The sequence below is a fragment of the Euleptes europaea genome, chromosome 6 (assembly GCF_029931775.1).
Source record: "Euleptes europaea isolate rEulEur1 chromosome 6, rEulEur1.hap1, whole genome shotgun sequence".
NCBI lineage: Eukaryota > Metazoa > Chordata > Lepidosauria > Squamata > Sphaerodactylidae > Euleptes > Euleptes europaea.
This window is the reverse complement of record NC_079317.1, coordinates 65,292,756-65,308,077: the sequence shown is the minus strand read 5'-3', so window position 1 is coordinate 65,308,077 and position 15,322 is coordinate 65,292,756. Positions and strand designations below refer to the sequence as shown.

The 15,322-nt window shown below is 39.2% G+C and overlaps 1 protein-coding gene across 1 annotated transcript in view; it reads right to left on the bottom strand.

The window, feature by feature from the left end:
• Positions 1-5,885: 5,885 nt before the first annotated feature.
• Positions 5,886-15,322, bottom strand: part of LRRC4C (leucine rich repeat containing 4C) — a 122,025-nt gene continuing 112,588 nt past the window's right edge. The window contains exon 2 of the mRNA XM_056851061.1: positions 5,886-8,534. Within this exon, the coding sequence (XP_056707039.1) occupies positions 6,582-8,492 (1,911 nt within the window). The 5' untranslated portion in view covers positions 8,493-8,534 and the 3' untranslated portion in view covers positions 5,886-6,581. The remainder of the gene's footprint in view (positions 8,535-15,322) is intronic.

Genomic DNA, 15,322 nt, shown 5'->3' with positions numbered 1-15,322 from the left:
CTCCATGATTCCTCATGGGGACCCCAGCTTGTGCATCTCTAAATGCTTTCCTGTTACCTCTCCAAAGTGCCCCAAAGGTCTTCCTCTTTGAGCTTGTTCTTCATGGCTACACATAGGTGCATTAGAGATTTCACAGTAACAGTATTCTATGCATTACTTTCATCCAGTGACAGTTCAGTCCACACAACATTTTGATAGAGAAATAATAAGTGCTTAGACATAGTGAATGCTTTTAAGGAAGTAAAAGGAATACTACTGTGCAGCACCCACAGACATAAAAGAGCCTGTTGGAAGTAACCCTTTTCCATATTATTATTATTATTATTTTAAAAAAACCTCATCTTACATGATCAATGAGAAAAAAATAAGGAAACACTGGTAGTTTGGATAGAGAGTAACTGAAAGGTAAATGGTTTAAGAGATAGCAGTGAAAGTATTGTAATGGGACTCTCCTGGGTTGGAAAGTAACTTTGGGATAATGGAGTTCAAAGTATACATCTTGTCCTCCGGAATGAATCCAGTTATTTGGACAAATAGTTCTGAGATGAATCAAACATGGTGAACAAACTGCAACAGTAGTTGTTGAGCTGACGACATCAAATAAACTGGTCATAGGAAATCGCTGTACTTCATTTTAAGTTGATTTAGATTTTGCAGTGTTGAAAGCGTTGATGTTCTTTTTCAGGATGTAGAGGAAATGATGCTTTGTAAAACGTTCCTTGGAGACTGTTAAGGATTATATTTGTTGTGTCGTCATAGTGTGATTCATAGTCATCCCCCTCAACTTCTTTTCTGCTTTGACCTTCTGCTTGTGATCGTCACCTGGCAGTCTAAGGGGCAACCATTCTACATTAAAGTAACATTTGGCGTTTTAGTCCATACAAGAGACTCAGTAAACAACCACTGCAAATCTTTTTTCTGGTGATTCTGAATTTGCTCAGCCTGTAAGGGTTGAATAACAGGTGTTAAAACTCTTTTCTTTTACCAAATTAGGACTGAATACCACAGATAGGATTGATGAAAAGGGAAAACATTTTGAGAAAAGATCAAATTGAGATTGAAATATAAATCCCATAATTCTCAGCTAGATTGACAGATTTTTTTTTTGCGGCCACTTACCCTGAGAAAAGAACATCCACCACGGAGCTTGTTACTTACAGCTGGAAGGTCTTGATGATACTTTATCCTTAATCATTTTCCTCTTGACATCTATTATAAATCTAGTCATGTTTCCAGTGAATCTGATCAAGGGCATTTGGTTTTAAAAAGATGTATATCACATATATTTATAAGTGAAGACTCACTCATATAGGGTGCTGGGGCTATACAGGCTTACTCGAATTATGTTTAAAATGCAAGGACACAGTTATGGCCAGATTATTTGCAGATGCACATTGAGAAATCAGTACATGCAATGAGCTTGTGAATGGCAAAGCCACTTTGGAGGGGGGGGGGTTGTTCTTCAAACATTCTGTCCCAACTCGTTGAGCATTTCTTTCATGCTGCCAATGAACTGGAACATCTATACACATAGCATTTGAAGTCCTCATTGGAATGACTGATTTAACCCATTGTTCGAAAGAAAATGTTAAACAGGAATAAAACAGGCATATCGTGGTGCAGTGGAAGGTAAGAAAGATATCCCCGTACTTCTTTCATGGCATAGTTTTTGGTTTACTCTTTGGCCAGAACTCCAACACTTTAAATCTGGATCCACAATCAAATATCTTTTAAAGTCTCAGAGGAGGAAAAATGGTTTAGCGTACCTTTGAAGGCATACAGAAGATAGAAACGTTTAGTTCATACACTTTGCTGCTACCCTCTGGCAAGCTTGCAACCAAACATGCCCCACTTACTTTTTTCTTCTCTTCCCAGCTGTGTGGGGAGGGAAAAAGGCAGGCATCCTCCAATAACCAATGAGATTGAAACTGAAAAAAGGAGTATGTCTCTCCATATCATTTTCCCCTGAGCTGCAGTTTCCCTTCTCCAGGATTTCAAGTTGCCCATCTCTGTGACACATTACTGTCTATATAATTTCATAAATAAATATCCATCAGGAAACAAAGTTAACATGCATCGTTTTGCCTGGGTAACACTTGAACACAGTCTATTTTAAGTGATGTGTCTTTTAACAACTGTACTTCATATAATAAAATATATAAAACATACAGCACACAATTTTTTTCTCCATCCATTGTGTGGAATTTCTTTTATTACTCCCCAATCTGAAATTTAAAAATGATTCAATTAAATGCATTAAACAGATATTTTAGTGAATGGAAATGAAATTCACTCTTTGGTAGTGTGCACATTATGCCTAATGACTTCATGGTGTGGTGGTTAAGAGCAGCAGACACTAATCTGGAGAACCGGGTTTGATTCCCTACTCCTCCACATGAAGCCTACTGGGTGACCTTGGGCCAGTCACAGGTCTCTCAGGACTCTCTCAGGCCCATCCACAAAGTGTCTGTTGTGGGGAGGGAAAGGAAATATGATTGTAAGCTGCTTTGAAACTCCTTAAGGTAGAGAAAAGTGGGGTATAAAAAACTACTCTTCGATTTTAAATGTTGGAATTGCTTGGATTTTGTTGCAGAATGGTAGTGATTTTAGAAAGGCTAGACTACTTTTGCAAATTATCTTTAGTTTAAAGGGCATAAACACAAACTGAAAAAAATAGTCTTATGCTAAGACAGAATCATTGTTCCATTTCAGCTACTCTGACTGACAGTTCTCTAGGATCTCAGGCAGAGAAAAGTCTTTCCCGAAACCTCCTGTGTGATACCGTGCAACTGGAGATGTCAGGAGATGAACCTGGGATCCTCAGTAATCAAAGTGTTTACTCTCTTAATAAACCCCCTTGAACTATGGACTCTACCCTTCCCAAGTTATCCTTCCAAACACCACTATTGCATTAGATCAGAAAAGATTTGTTCTAATATTTGCTAACACTTATCCAGTTCCCCTTTTATAAAAAAGTGTCAGATTCCAGAGGATATCCATAGATCCTTCATGTACAGCTCTCTGGATACTTGTCAGTTACCCATTGGTCCACAGTGTGAGGGGAGTGGATACCTGTTGGCAAAAGTGACTTTCTCTGTGAAGAGATGGGACTCAAGTCTCTCAAGTTCATTTCCCTCTTTCACTCCCTGGTCAGTCCACTGCTAATGTTTAGTGAAGCATATAATTTGCTTGGAAGTACCTATCGCCTTGGTGACCTATAAGGGACTCCATTTTGAAACTTTATGAAATAGCAGTGCAAGTATGGAGAACCCTATGGTATCATATTCAAAAGACAAGCACGGTAAATAATCTCTTTTCCCACCCATTCTTTCATTCTATTCCTAATGGTGTCTTTTATTCTGTTAATAAGCTTTTTCTGTTTTCACATGCATATTCATAACAATATACCCTGCCTAGATCGCTTGGTGGATCACCTTGTTTAAAATAAGTTGCTTATCTAGATAAATATGGGCAATTCTTCCTCTTGGCTTGTATTTTGTAGTTTATAGCATTCACAAGACTTCATTGATGGCAGATGTTGAGATAATGTTTTCTAGTTGATTAAGCTGCTGGAAAGCATTAGGACTGAAGGGTTCTCTTCCATGAGAAGGTGGTAAAAAGCAACAAAGAATTTTAAAAGGTGAGGAAATTGTCCTAGATTTCTTGCGCAAGGGCCAGAAAGGGATGCTGACAGAGAAGTATAACTGGCCTTACACTGTGCATCTCTACTGGGTCAAACATATGAGGAAGATGTCACTGACAGATTCATTAACAACAGCTCCTGCACTGAGGCTGGGGTTTGTGTGAGCATCTTTGTCCCAGGGTTGTGCCCAGCTCACGATGTCTCAGGGATTTCCAAATTGGAGTGGTCTGTTTTTGAACACAGTTGCAAAATTATTATTTGTCCCTAATGTTAACCAGTGATACAAGTAAGATATAGATAGTCATGCCTTGGAGGAAAAATGCATGTTTTCTGAAGCACCTGAATAAGCAAGTCCTCACAAGGAATACTATAAGCTGCTGCCCATTTTAATAAAGGAATTCTGTTTTATATATATATAAAAGGTTCTACTAAGGGCCATTTCACATATGATAGAAAAGACGAGTTCCCACATTTCTACAACACAGTAATCATCATTTTGCTTATGTTGAAAGAGGAGATAGACATGTGCAAAGACATGGCAAAGATGTGTCTTTCTTGTATACAGTACAGAAGAGACAAAGTCAAAACAAACTGTGGAAATGTGAAAACTTGCTTTTTCCCTTAAATATACAAAGTGCCCCTAAAGCCAAATGTTCTCTCATTTGGGAACTGCAACACTTATGTCTGCTTCTTTCCCCATTTCTCTGAATCTGACCAAAGTAATCAAGTAGACAATCTTCATTTCTTTGCTCATTCCCTGTTGTTGAACACTGCTCCCTGGAGATTTTCAAATACCTTGATTGTATTTCTTAGCTCATCACGCTTAGGCATATTTTAATTGAGTTGTGTAATTAAACATCTTTCAAGTTTACAGCTATGAGTTCTTTCATACAATCAAGATAAATGGGACTGAGGACTTTCGTAAAGGATATTAATTCTATGAGCACTAATAAGTAGTAAGAGCAGAACTTCCAATATTGTAAAGTGACACAGGTAAACCTGAACCCTTCTTTGTTCTGGAAAACACTAGAAAAGTCAGGGAGGGATAAGGGAGAAATCCCCTTTATTTTGTGGGGAGGAAGGCAATAATCCCCCACAGAAGGTTCTCTCTTATCTTATGGCAGTGGCATGGGAACTTTTGCAAACTGGATACTGCAAAAGATCGCCTACCTCGTATGGCAAGACCCCGTGCTATGATACTCCATAGCCACAGCATTGTTCTTGCTGGAAACTGGGGCAATGCTAGCTTAGGAAGAACTCCTCCTATATTGCTCCTGGCAACATGGAAAGTGTTGTGCTGCAGCAGTTCCCACATAGCCAGCATAACATAAAAAGGGGATTCCTTAAATACATTTCAGCCCAATAAAATCAATTTATTTTGACAAGTTTAAGCACGGTTTTGTCTGATTGTGGCCAATGTCTTTCAGACATGGTATGTTGTATTATAGATATGCTAAATATGGGTGAGCAGAATTTCCCCCATTCCATTCCTGTACTGTGTTCCACTCCCCCTTAATTATGGTTTAACCAAGAGAATTTCTATAGTTAGCTCCAGAGCTGGATCATGCACATTTGAAGCAGGTTCCAGTTACTTCAATTCATTTATATCTTCTAGTAACATCTGTATTACCAATGCACACATGTGCATTGATAAAATTCTGCAAAAAGCATCCTTGATGTGATATTAAGTATAATAGCACTGAGATATTTTTTGTGTGTCGTATATAGACATGCATTTCCACACCAGACAGAAAGAATGCTGATTCAATTATAAATAAATCACATGAAGGTTTGTTTGTTTTTGCAGTGTTTTATCAATCTACATATACATCAATAACACAGAAGTGAAGAAAGGTGCATATGAACTTGAAGACCCCAAAACTAAGGCAAAGTGTGTATGCATATCCTGTACAAAAAAACAAACTCAACAAAATAATAACCTGAAAATAACAAAAACCAAGACAAACAAAAGAGGATTCCTACTTAACCAGTCCTGCAAAGAAGACCAGGAAAATTAGAACTCAAAAATCCAGGGAGAAATTTGATGACAAGAATTTTGGAAGCATCCCTAATTCTAAAAGAAAATATTTGACTACTTCCTGTTAAAATTTAGAACATTCAGTGAATACCCTTATTAAAAAGATTCTTGTTTTAAATGGAGGAACCAACATTGCAGGGAAAAAATACCACCTTTTAACACTTAAAGCCACACTAAAAATGAGCGGTGTCCAAGTACAGAAAAAAACAACAATATTTTATTTATAATCTTATTTTTAGTGTATGAACTACAAATCCTGGTTCTAGAATTGTTTAAAAGATCATGGGTTTTATAGATGCTCACATGAAAATTAATTTCTTGGATTTTTGTTTCTTCTTCCACAGAATGGTCCTTTCAGGAAATTCCAGGAAATACAGAACAGGTCATTATGTGAAAAAATTAAAAGAAAATATTTGTTATTTTTGTTGCTGTTTCTTGATAGTTCTTATGAATCTACTGCTAACATCCGTTTCCCTGTTGAACCATTTCAAAGAGGGCATGAGAAGAAAATAAAATGAAAAAAGACAAAATAGACCGAATCTCACCACTAGAATTCACCATAAAAATTCCCAAAGCGTTAACAGAATTCTTACAAAAATTCCTAGACCAGTTCTTTAGAGAATCAAGTTATTCTATGAAAAAATATGGCAAATGGGATTAGGACGGGGGAGAAGAAAGGGTCAGGAAAGAAGTAGGGTAAATAAGTGCAGCAAAAAGAGGTTCTGAGGAATACACATAATTTTGTCTGCTTCGCGCACAATAGAATTTTTAATAAATAAATTTCTTTTTTGTAAAGACACTTTTTTTTGAAACAGTAGATTTAGCCCAGTCATTTGTGTCATTTTTTTTAAACAAACTGTCTTTTTTGTTTTAAATTCCCCCTTTAAATTTGTAAATGTTTTAAATCTGAGTCTCTTGCACATTGTCTTTCGAGTTCATTCGGATCAATAATGGTTCATGCACTGAACTGTGTATTGAATTTATTGTGTTAACTGTTGTTGTGTGGTTGAAAGGAGATTTGTAAGAGTTATAGTGATTTAGGTGCTCATGCTCTATTGCTGGCATGGGCAAATGACTTTCTATAGGTGTATCACCTGTAAGCTCATCATCCACATTAATGATCTCTACAGTTCGTGTTGGAGCGTGGTGATTTTGTCGGTGATGCTGTTTTCTCATTTTGTAGAAAATGACCAGCATCACTGCTGCCATTAGAGTGATTGCCACAAAACAACCAATTATGATTTTGGTAGTCTTCATAACTTCATCTATGCCTGGAATCCCATTGCTTGAATCTGTCACAGGGATGGTGAATGTTTTTTCTGTCGACCTTGTGCTCTGTGGTGTGAGAGAGGTTGTTGTATTGGTGGTGTCCCATTCGATGACTGGCGTGGGCCAAACCTGCTCTGTGGTCCGTGCCTCATCCTGAGAAGGTTCCACAGTTTCTACTGTGATGGTGGAAAAGTAAGTAATACACTCCTGTGCAGTTACATTGAGTGTGGCAGAAGCTGTAGTATTCCCAACAGAGTTACTCACCAAGCACGTATACAAGCCTGTGTCTTGCGCAGTCACCCTCGTAAAATTTAACGTGCCATCACTAAGCACAGAAATCCGAACCCTATAAGCCCCATGTGTTATAACAGACCCATTAGGAGTAATCCAAGATATAGAGGTCAGGGATGTCGATGCGCGGCATTTCAGCTCCGCAGCCATGCCTTCGGTGACGTTGAGGTCTGTTGGTGGTTCCACAATTACAGGAGCATAGCACGTAAAGTAATTCAGGTCCAGCTCGCCGATGTACCTTCCTTTCAAGCTAGGAGGAGTGTTGCAACGGGCACAGCATGCAGTGTTGGAGGGTGCTTTGTCTTTAATCCACCAGCTGAGCCACAGGATATCACAGTTGCAGTTCCAAGGGTTGTGATGCAGGTGGATCCTTTCTAGACGAAGAGGTGTGAAGAGGTCATGAGGCAGTAGTGTTAGATTGTTATGGGCCAGGTTGATCTCTACTAGCGACTGAAGGTTATCAAAGGCATTCCTTTCAATCACTTGAATCTGGGATTGAATCAGCCACAGTTTTTGAAGGTGCATTAACCCTTGAAAGGACCCTGGCTTGATAGAAGTTAAGTGGTTCCCAGAAAGATCTAGCTCATCCAGTTTTACAAGTGGCGTGAGGTTAGGGATCTCCCGAAGGTTACACATAGCAAGGTTCAAATACCTCAAATTGGAAAGACCTTCAAAGGCACCTTCTGAGATATATGAAAGCCTTTTTAATTCCCCCAAATCCAACCTTCGCAGAGAAGGGATTCTATTAAAAGCATAAGAAGGGATACTCTCGATAGGGTTGTTTCGCAACCAAAGCTCCTTTAGTTTTGACAGGTATACAAAAGCCCCATTTGGAATGGTGCTAAGACGATTGTCAAAGAGTTCCAAAGTATTGAGATTAGCCAGACCATTGAAAGCCCCTATTTCTATTGTTCTAATGTGATTCCTGCTCAACTGTAAGACTTCTAGATGCCTCAGGTGTTTGAAACTATTCACCTTAATGATTTGGATCTGGTTCTCATGGAGATTCAATAACCGTGTATTGGTCGAGATGGCATCAGGGACCTCTCTCAGATTCTTCCTCACACAAATTACTTTGCTGAATTGATTACTACAGGAACAGACAGAAGGGCAAGTCTGAGCTCTAACCAAACCAGCCACCACAAGAAGTTGAAGAGCCAGTAGCACCACAAGCAAGGGGTCAAATAAGGCCCTGTTAAACCTAGGACCTATCATTATCTGCTGTGGATGTAAGGTCATCTTGTTCAACATTCATAATTTGTTTGGTGTTGGTCCTTCAGGAGCTCCAATAGTCTGAAAGAAAAAAAGGGAGGGGGAGAAAACTAAGTATTATATTAGTCCCCAATATTAAAACACACAATTCCACATCTACAGTTTCCTATGTATGATTTACTTTAAAAGAATTAGATTAAAAATTCAATATTTACAATATATCAAGCTGTTTCTCATTTTTCCCCTTTCAAAATAGTGCGGTTTCTGAGTAAAATTCTCAATTGAACTCAGGGAGGGGTGTCCATTGCTATCTGAATATGATTTACATAGAGATTATAGATACAGTTGGCAATATATTTAGGGCACTGAGAATTGTGTGTTATAACTAGTTAAAAGTAATTAAAATTAAAGAGATTTCACTCTCTTTCTCTCTCTTTCTCTTTACTTTGTATAAAGTTAGTAAGAATCTTGGGTTTATTTTAGCCCATTTCATTCTCAGTTATATAACGCAGAAACCAGTAATTGAAATTTAGCATCAATTTATAGTAAAGCTTAAAAAAAATAGGGCACTCATAATAGTAGCCTTCAGAACACAGAATGTACACAATACAGTTGAAGATCATTTGAGTTAAGACTTTTAACTTACAAATCTAATGCCTCTGTGTCTGACATAATGTCTTTTCTACTAAGCGATAGGAATCCCAAGGCTACATTGTCAGTAGCAAGATTTGTTTCAGTCCTTATATCCCTCAAACACTAGTTATATACTGCTCAAGGTCAATGGATCAAGGAGCTTCTAAGGGATAAAAGGAAAGTAAAAGGAAAGGTAAATTATTAGCCCTTGTGCTTTAGTTACTTCCCCCACTTGCTTTAAACAAGCTAAAATCAGGACTCAGAATTTTATTTTCTTATTGTCATAATAACACCGCTATAAAATAATGCTAATAACAAATGAACATCCAAGATCAGTAACCTGACTTGCGATCACTTTAAGAGGAAAATCATTAAGGTACTCCCCTTACCCAAAGATAATTAATCGTTTTATATAGGAATGCTATGATAAAGGGACAGTCAGCAGAAAACAGGAAGTAGCTAATGAGACTGGAAGGAGAAGGATTTTAAAAGGACAGCAGCTCTAGGAGGTGTCAAGTGTTTCAACTGTTCAGATAGGACAGACAGCACTGCAGTTACATTTTAATTAAAAAAATCCCTACCTCAAATAAGGTTAAAGTGGGAAAAACCCTGGAGAAACCCAGAGAAAACACTGGAATGCAACAGATGGGCCATGGCATCATGGCAGTTCCTTAAGGACTGGACTGGCTAATATAGAACCAGTAGGGTTGCCAACCTCCAGGTACTGCTGGAAAAATAGACACCACTGTGCAAGTATCACGAAGATTTGGAAATTAGCACAGAAACGAAAGATGTAACAAAGTGCAAAAGGTATATTAATATGCTACACAATTATACAATGATAGACTATAACGCTCTAATATAACAACTGTATCTATCCTAAACTAAAGGGCAATGAATCACCACAATTGACATAAAAGTCACAATGGTACAAAGTTCAAAGTCTCCGTACAGGTAAGGTGGTGGAATATTCACAAAAGTGAGATATAATGTTGATATGTCAATATATTCTTCTTATTCTCTAGGATCCTTCACCAAGGAATCTGAGCAGGAGAAATCATCCAGAAGGGGATACGGCCGTTTCGGAGTCTTCAACAGTCCCAGAAGTGGGATCCGAAGTGGGACTGTTGAAGACTCCGAAACAGCAGTATCCCCTTCTGGATGATATTTCTCCTGCTCAGATTCCTTGGTAAAGGATCCTAGAGAATAAGAAGAATATATTGACATATCAACATTATATCTCACTTTTGTGAATATTCCACCACCTTACCTGTACGGAGACTTTGAACTTTGTACCATTGTGACTTTTATGTCAATTGTGGTGATTCATTGCATAGTTTAGGATAGATATAGTTGTTATATTAGAGTGTTATAGTCTATCATTGTATAATTGTGTAGCATATTAATATATCTTTTGCACTTTGTTACATCTTTCGTTTCTGTGCTAATTTCCAAACCTCCAGGTACTAGCTGGAGATCTCCTGCTATTACAACTGATCTCCAGCCGATAGAGATCAGTTAATCTAGGAAAATGGCCGCTTTGGCAATTGGATTCTATGGCATGGAAAGCCCTCCCCAAACCCTGCCCTCCTCAGGCTCCACCCAAAAAACCTCCCACTGGTGGTGGAGAGAGACCTGACAACCCAAATAATTAGCCTTGGCTTGACTCCTCTACTACTGTCTTCAGTACCCCAAATCCTAGTTGCTTGGGCCTCCTGTGGCAGCTGCACCAAGGGATGGCCACCAATGGGATACAGTGTAGAACTGAGGCAATGGTGTAAGGAAAGCTTTTACTATTGTACACAGAGGCTGACAAAAAATGCTTATTGTTTGCTTATTTCAGGAAAGTAGATAAAAAGAGGCTTCTGTGAACTGCTGAGCATCAGCTCTCTCTTGCCATTAAGCAGACTCATCTGATTTCCCGATACACTCTCCTCTATCCTCGTATTTGGCCATAGCAATTAAAAAAAAAACTCTCATTAGTAAATGTGTGCTGAACACAGGAATAAAGAATGGCTATTTAAATGAAGAAAAGAAATATATCTCCCCTAGCTGCAGGACTGGCAATTTTACTGTTACCTCCAAAAATGTTTCCTTCAGATCTTAGTGTAAGTGAAAAAAGACCTTTCGACTCTGCAAATGATCATTACCATTCAAAGTCTCTCAGTGCTGATTCATTTCTGGTACTCCTAAAAAAACCCAGCCTAGGGTTCATTTTCAATCTGCTGCTCACTGCAAGGTCCCTGTGCTGTAGAGATTAATGAAATTTCCTATAAATCAGCCAAAAGTGAAGTCTTATAAATTACAGCAAGCTCAAAGCACATTTATAACCCAGAGCATACAAATGCATAATACATGCATTTAGTAGAACAAAAATACTATCAGCCAAAGGTTTTCTATTTTGAACTCCAAATTGTTTCATTTTGTAGTAACAAAAAAACTGTATAGTTTGAAAAAAACAAGCCAAAAATAGATTATTCTTCACATTGCAATCCATGTAGAAAAAAAGACCAGTTTTATAATCAGATCATATATATTTATGAATTTACTTGTGCACATTTGACACTAGTTTATTGCATTAACATGGAAATGGTTAAGATTTTTTCCTGGGCACAATGAGGACTTCAAGGAAAATGACAAATACTAGTGGTTAAAACAAAGGATTACAACAAGAAAGGGAAGGTCAACACTACAAAGCTGAAAAAGAGATGAAGGGACCCCAACTGTCCTTGTCTAATTCTTTAATAGAGTACCATTTCCAGTTCTCTCTCTTTCTCTCTCACACACCCTCTCAAGAACAGGATTATCTACCCAGACAAAGTACTAGGCCAGTGTGTTTGAGTTCAGCTTTGTTTTTCATGGGTCAGGCCATGTAAGGGCTATCAGTATAATATATGATTTGCATATACATGCACACCCCTTGATAAATCATTGCTCACTGATTTATTGCCCAGTTATTTCCACGTGTGAATAGTTTTCATTGAAAATTGGTCTGTGCTTGAGAGGGGTTTCAAGTGGTACAATGATTCGGTCAGTGGTTGTGAAAGCTGCTTCAGACATGCAATCATAGGATGGAGCAATCATTAACGAATGATAAGAGCAGCATTTCTCCCTCCAAGTTCACATACGTATCTCCATTTCCTCATAGAAGTATGAAGATATTTACTTTGAGAACCCAAGCCAACCATATACGGGCATGTCTACACTGCCTTAACTCTCTCAACAAAAGCCCACACATGAGCTTTCTTTGCTGTGGTGGCCCCCTGAGAAGGTAAGGAAGGTGCTCCCATCTTTCTGTCGTTTTACAGAATGTGTAAAACTAGGGATTTCACATCTCCTACCAAACTCTTGGTCCCCACTGGCTATTCTCCCTGCCACTCAACTGGGAAGTGAGAAACAAATTGGGAGGAGGAAGGGGGTGTATTGTTGGATTCAGCGAGTTTTGGCTGAATGCTAGAGTGTTGCTGGTTTTATGATAATGTCACTTCTAGTTGCACCAGCAGGGACATCATCGCACAGCTGTCAGTCCCGCAATGGGTGTGGGAATCCCCTGCCCCCACCTCTTGTTTCCTTCTACCACTCAAAGTGGGGGGAAATTAAAAAAAAATAGTTGTCAGGACAATTGCATGACATCACATCTGCTTTTGGTCAGATGTGAAGTCACTCTTTCACTGATGACGGCCCCCCATGTCCCTGCCCCTTAAGTCCCACTGGTTGCCAGGCCCTACATCATTGCATTTGGTGATATCAGTACATCACAGGAGAGAAGGCCTCTCCCCCAACAATGAGTCTCTTGTCACTTGCCAGACTCATGCTGGCAGGCCTATGTAAAACAGAAATATTCAGGAGGGTAATTTTATGAACGAAATAGGGGTGTAGTTTATCAGGGTATAAAACTGCAATCTATTATGTAGTATTTATTGTATGTATTATCTTATTTTCTGATTTCTAATCAATTTCTGCATTGTTTATCATCTTTCATGTTTTAGACTTTTGGGAGTTTTTTGGTCTGCATTGTCTTCTAATATTAAAATCTTCGCTCTATTATATTGTTCATTGGAAGTCTTTTGCTGTCTGCTTGCATTTTAAAAAAATATATTTTATAATCCACCTTAAGTATCAGTGAGAAAGGCAGGCTATAAATCAAGTAAAAAAATAAATAAATGTGTGTTGGATAGAATCCAATATGGAGCTACGCTGTGGCAAACATTGCTTGATGCGGAGAATCAGATTTCCTATATTTGTATACTGCGGGTGAATTTAGGAACTGAATGACATACAATACGAAGCTTTCTTTTGAAACATTGGCAGAGAGGCAAGACAACCAAAGAACCTTGCTTGTTGCTCATCTGTCTTTTTGCTTTGTTTTGCTTACCCTTTATTCCCTAAGGCCTCCTCCTGAATAATGAATCACATTCGCTCATGATAATAAAACAGATAAAGGAAACACTGAAACAAAATCATCTCTTAATTATGCTATTTCAGTTCTATATAAACTGTAATGTAACATAAAAGATAATCTAGCCAACTGGTTAGTATCAGAGCAGTCTTGGGAAAGTATATTTATATTTCTCTTTCAGCAAAGCTCCATCATGCTGCTGAGTTCTTCATCCCTTTTAAAATGTTCTGTAATAGATGGCTGAATCTCTTGTAATCCCACCAAGAGGTAAACAAGACACTGAAGAAGTGCACTCCCCAAGTCTCAACTATACTGCATAGTAACCATGATACCATGTTACTATAAATACAGTCTATATAAGGGGTCATGCCACTAAAAAGCAAAACTGATTTAATGATTGTGACATTCCTTGTTAAACTCTGTAGGACATAGGCTTTTTATGCATGGCTGTTTCCTCAGGTCCCCCCCCCCCCACTGCTTCAGGACTTTGTTTTGATTATGCATGACTTTTCCAACCGTCATAGGTCGCTCTCCCTGCACATTTCTGCGTGTTGTGCCTGTGTTTTCTGGATGCTGGCTGAAACAGCAACCAGAAAACATAGGGGAAATGTGCAAAAACGTGTGGAGAGAGCAAGGTACCTCTGATGGCCAGAAAAGGCATGCATAATCAAAGCAAAGCCCTGAAGCAGTCAGTGGGTGACAGCGAGGGTAATAGCTTTACATAAAAGGCCATAGAGCCAACTACAGGTGATGGCAGGCAACGGTCCATCCTACAGCTGCTGATGCCATTTTAGAAGCAGTTGTAGCTTTTTAAAAAATCCACAAGGACCCTATCAGCACATGCCTGAGCGAAAGCTCTTAGGAGGCCAGGAAGGCACTGCAGCAGTGTTCGCCCCCCCCCCCGGCATCTGAGCAACTTACGCTGGCGTTAGTGGCCTAGACGCCGGTGGGTTGCCAGCCGCTGCCGTGGCAGCACCATCCCGGGACGCCAACGGGGCCTTCCGCCAGCATCCCACCACCGTAAAAGCTCGTGCCGGCATCCCGAGAGGTGTCCCAGCATCCCAGAAGGCGTTCCTGGGATATCAAAGATCAGTCCTGGGGGAACAAACATTATGAAAGCTAGAAATATCCATGACATCTGAGAAATTCACAAGATTTCAGGAGTGAAAAGAATTGTCCCCCTCCCTTACGTCATATGATCATTTGAAAGGAAAAGAGAATCAGAAGTATACCAAATGTAGCACTCAACAGTAGGGTTGCAAGATCCCCCCTAGCCACCGGAGAGCATAGGTAGGGTAGTTAGCTCAAAGTTGGGAAACTCCTGGAGATTTTGGGGTGGAGCTGGGAAAGACAGGGACCTCAGTGGGATACAGTGTCATAGACTCCACCCTCCAAAGCATCCATTTTCTCCAGGGGAGCTGATCTCTGTTGTCTAGAAATGATCTGTAATTCTGGAGGATCTTCAGGTTCAACCTGGAGACTGGCATCCCTATCCAACAGCTAACATTATAAAGAAAATAGGTAGAAGAGTGCCTAAATGGTTGGAGCCTCTTAATGATTCCTAACAAGACAATAGGTTATGTCTTGGCCTGAAAGACATCTAATCTGTATGGAGCAACAAACTATGAGATTAGAGCTGTGGCTAAAGATCAGTTCCTAGTAACTTTTATTGAGAAAACGGATATCTTTAGAAGTTCAAGCGACATTTTGAGATTCTGTAGGAAACAAAAATGGTGCATAACAACTGGCAGTGGTGAGAAGGTCTGGGATCTGCAATGTCCCTGAAATATTAAAAATATCAAAGGCCTGGGATCAGTAGGCTTACCAGGTCCCCCTT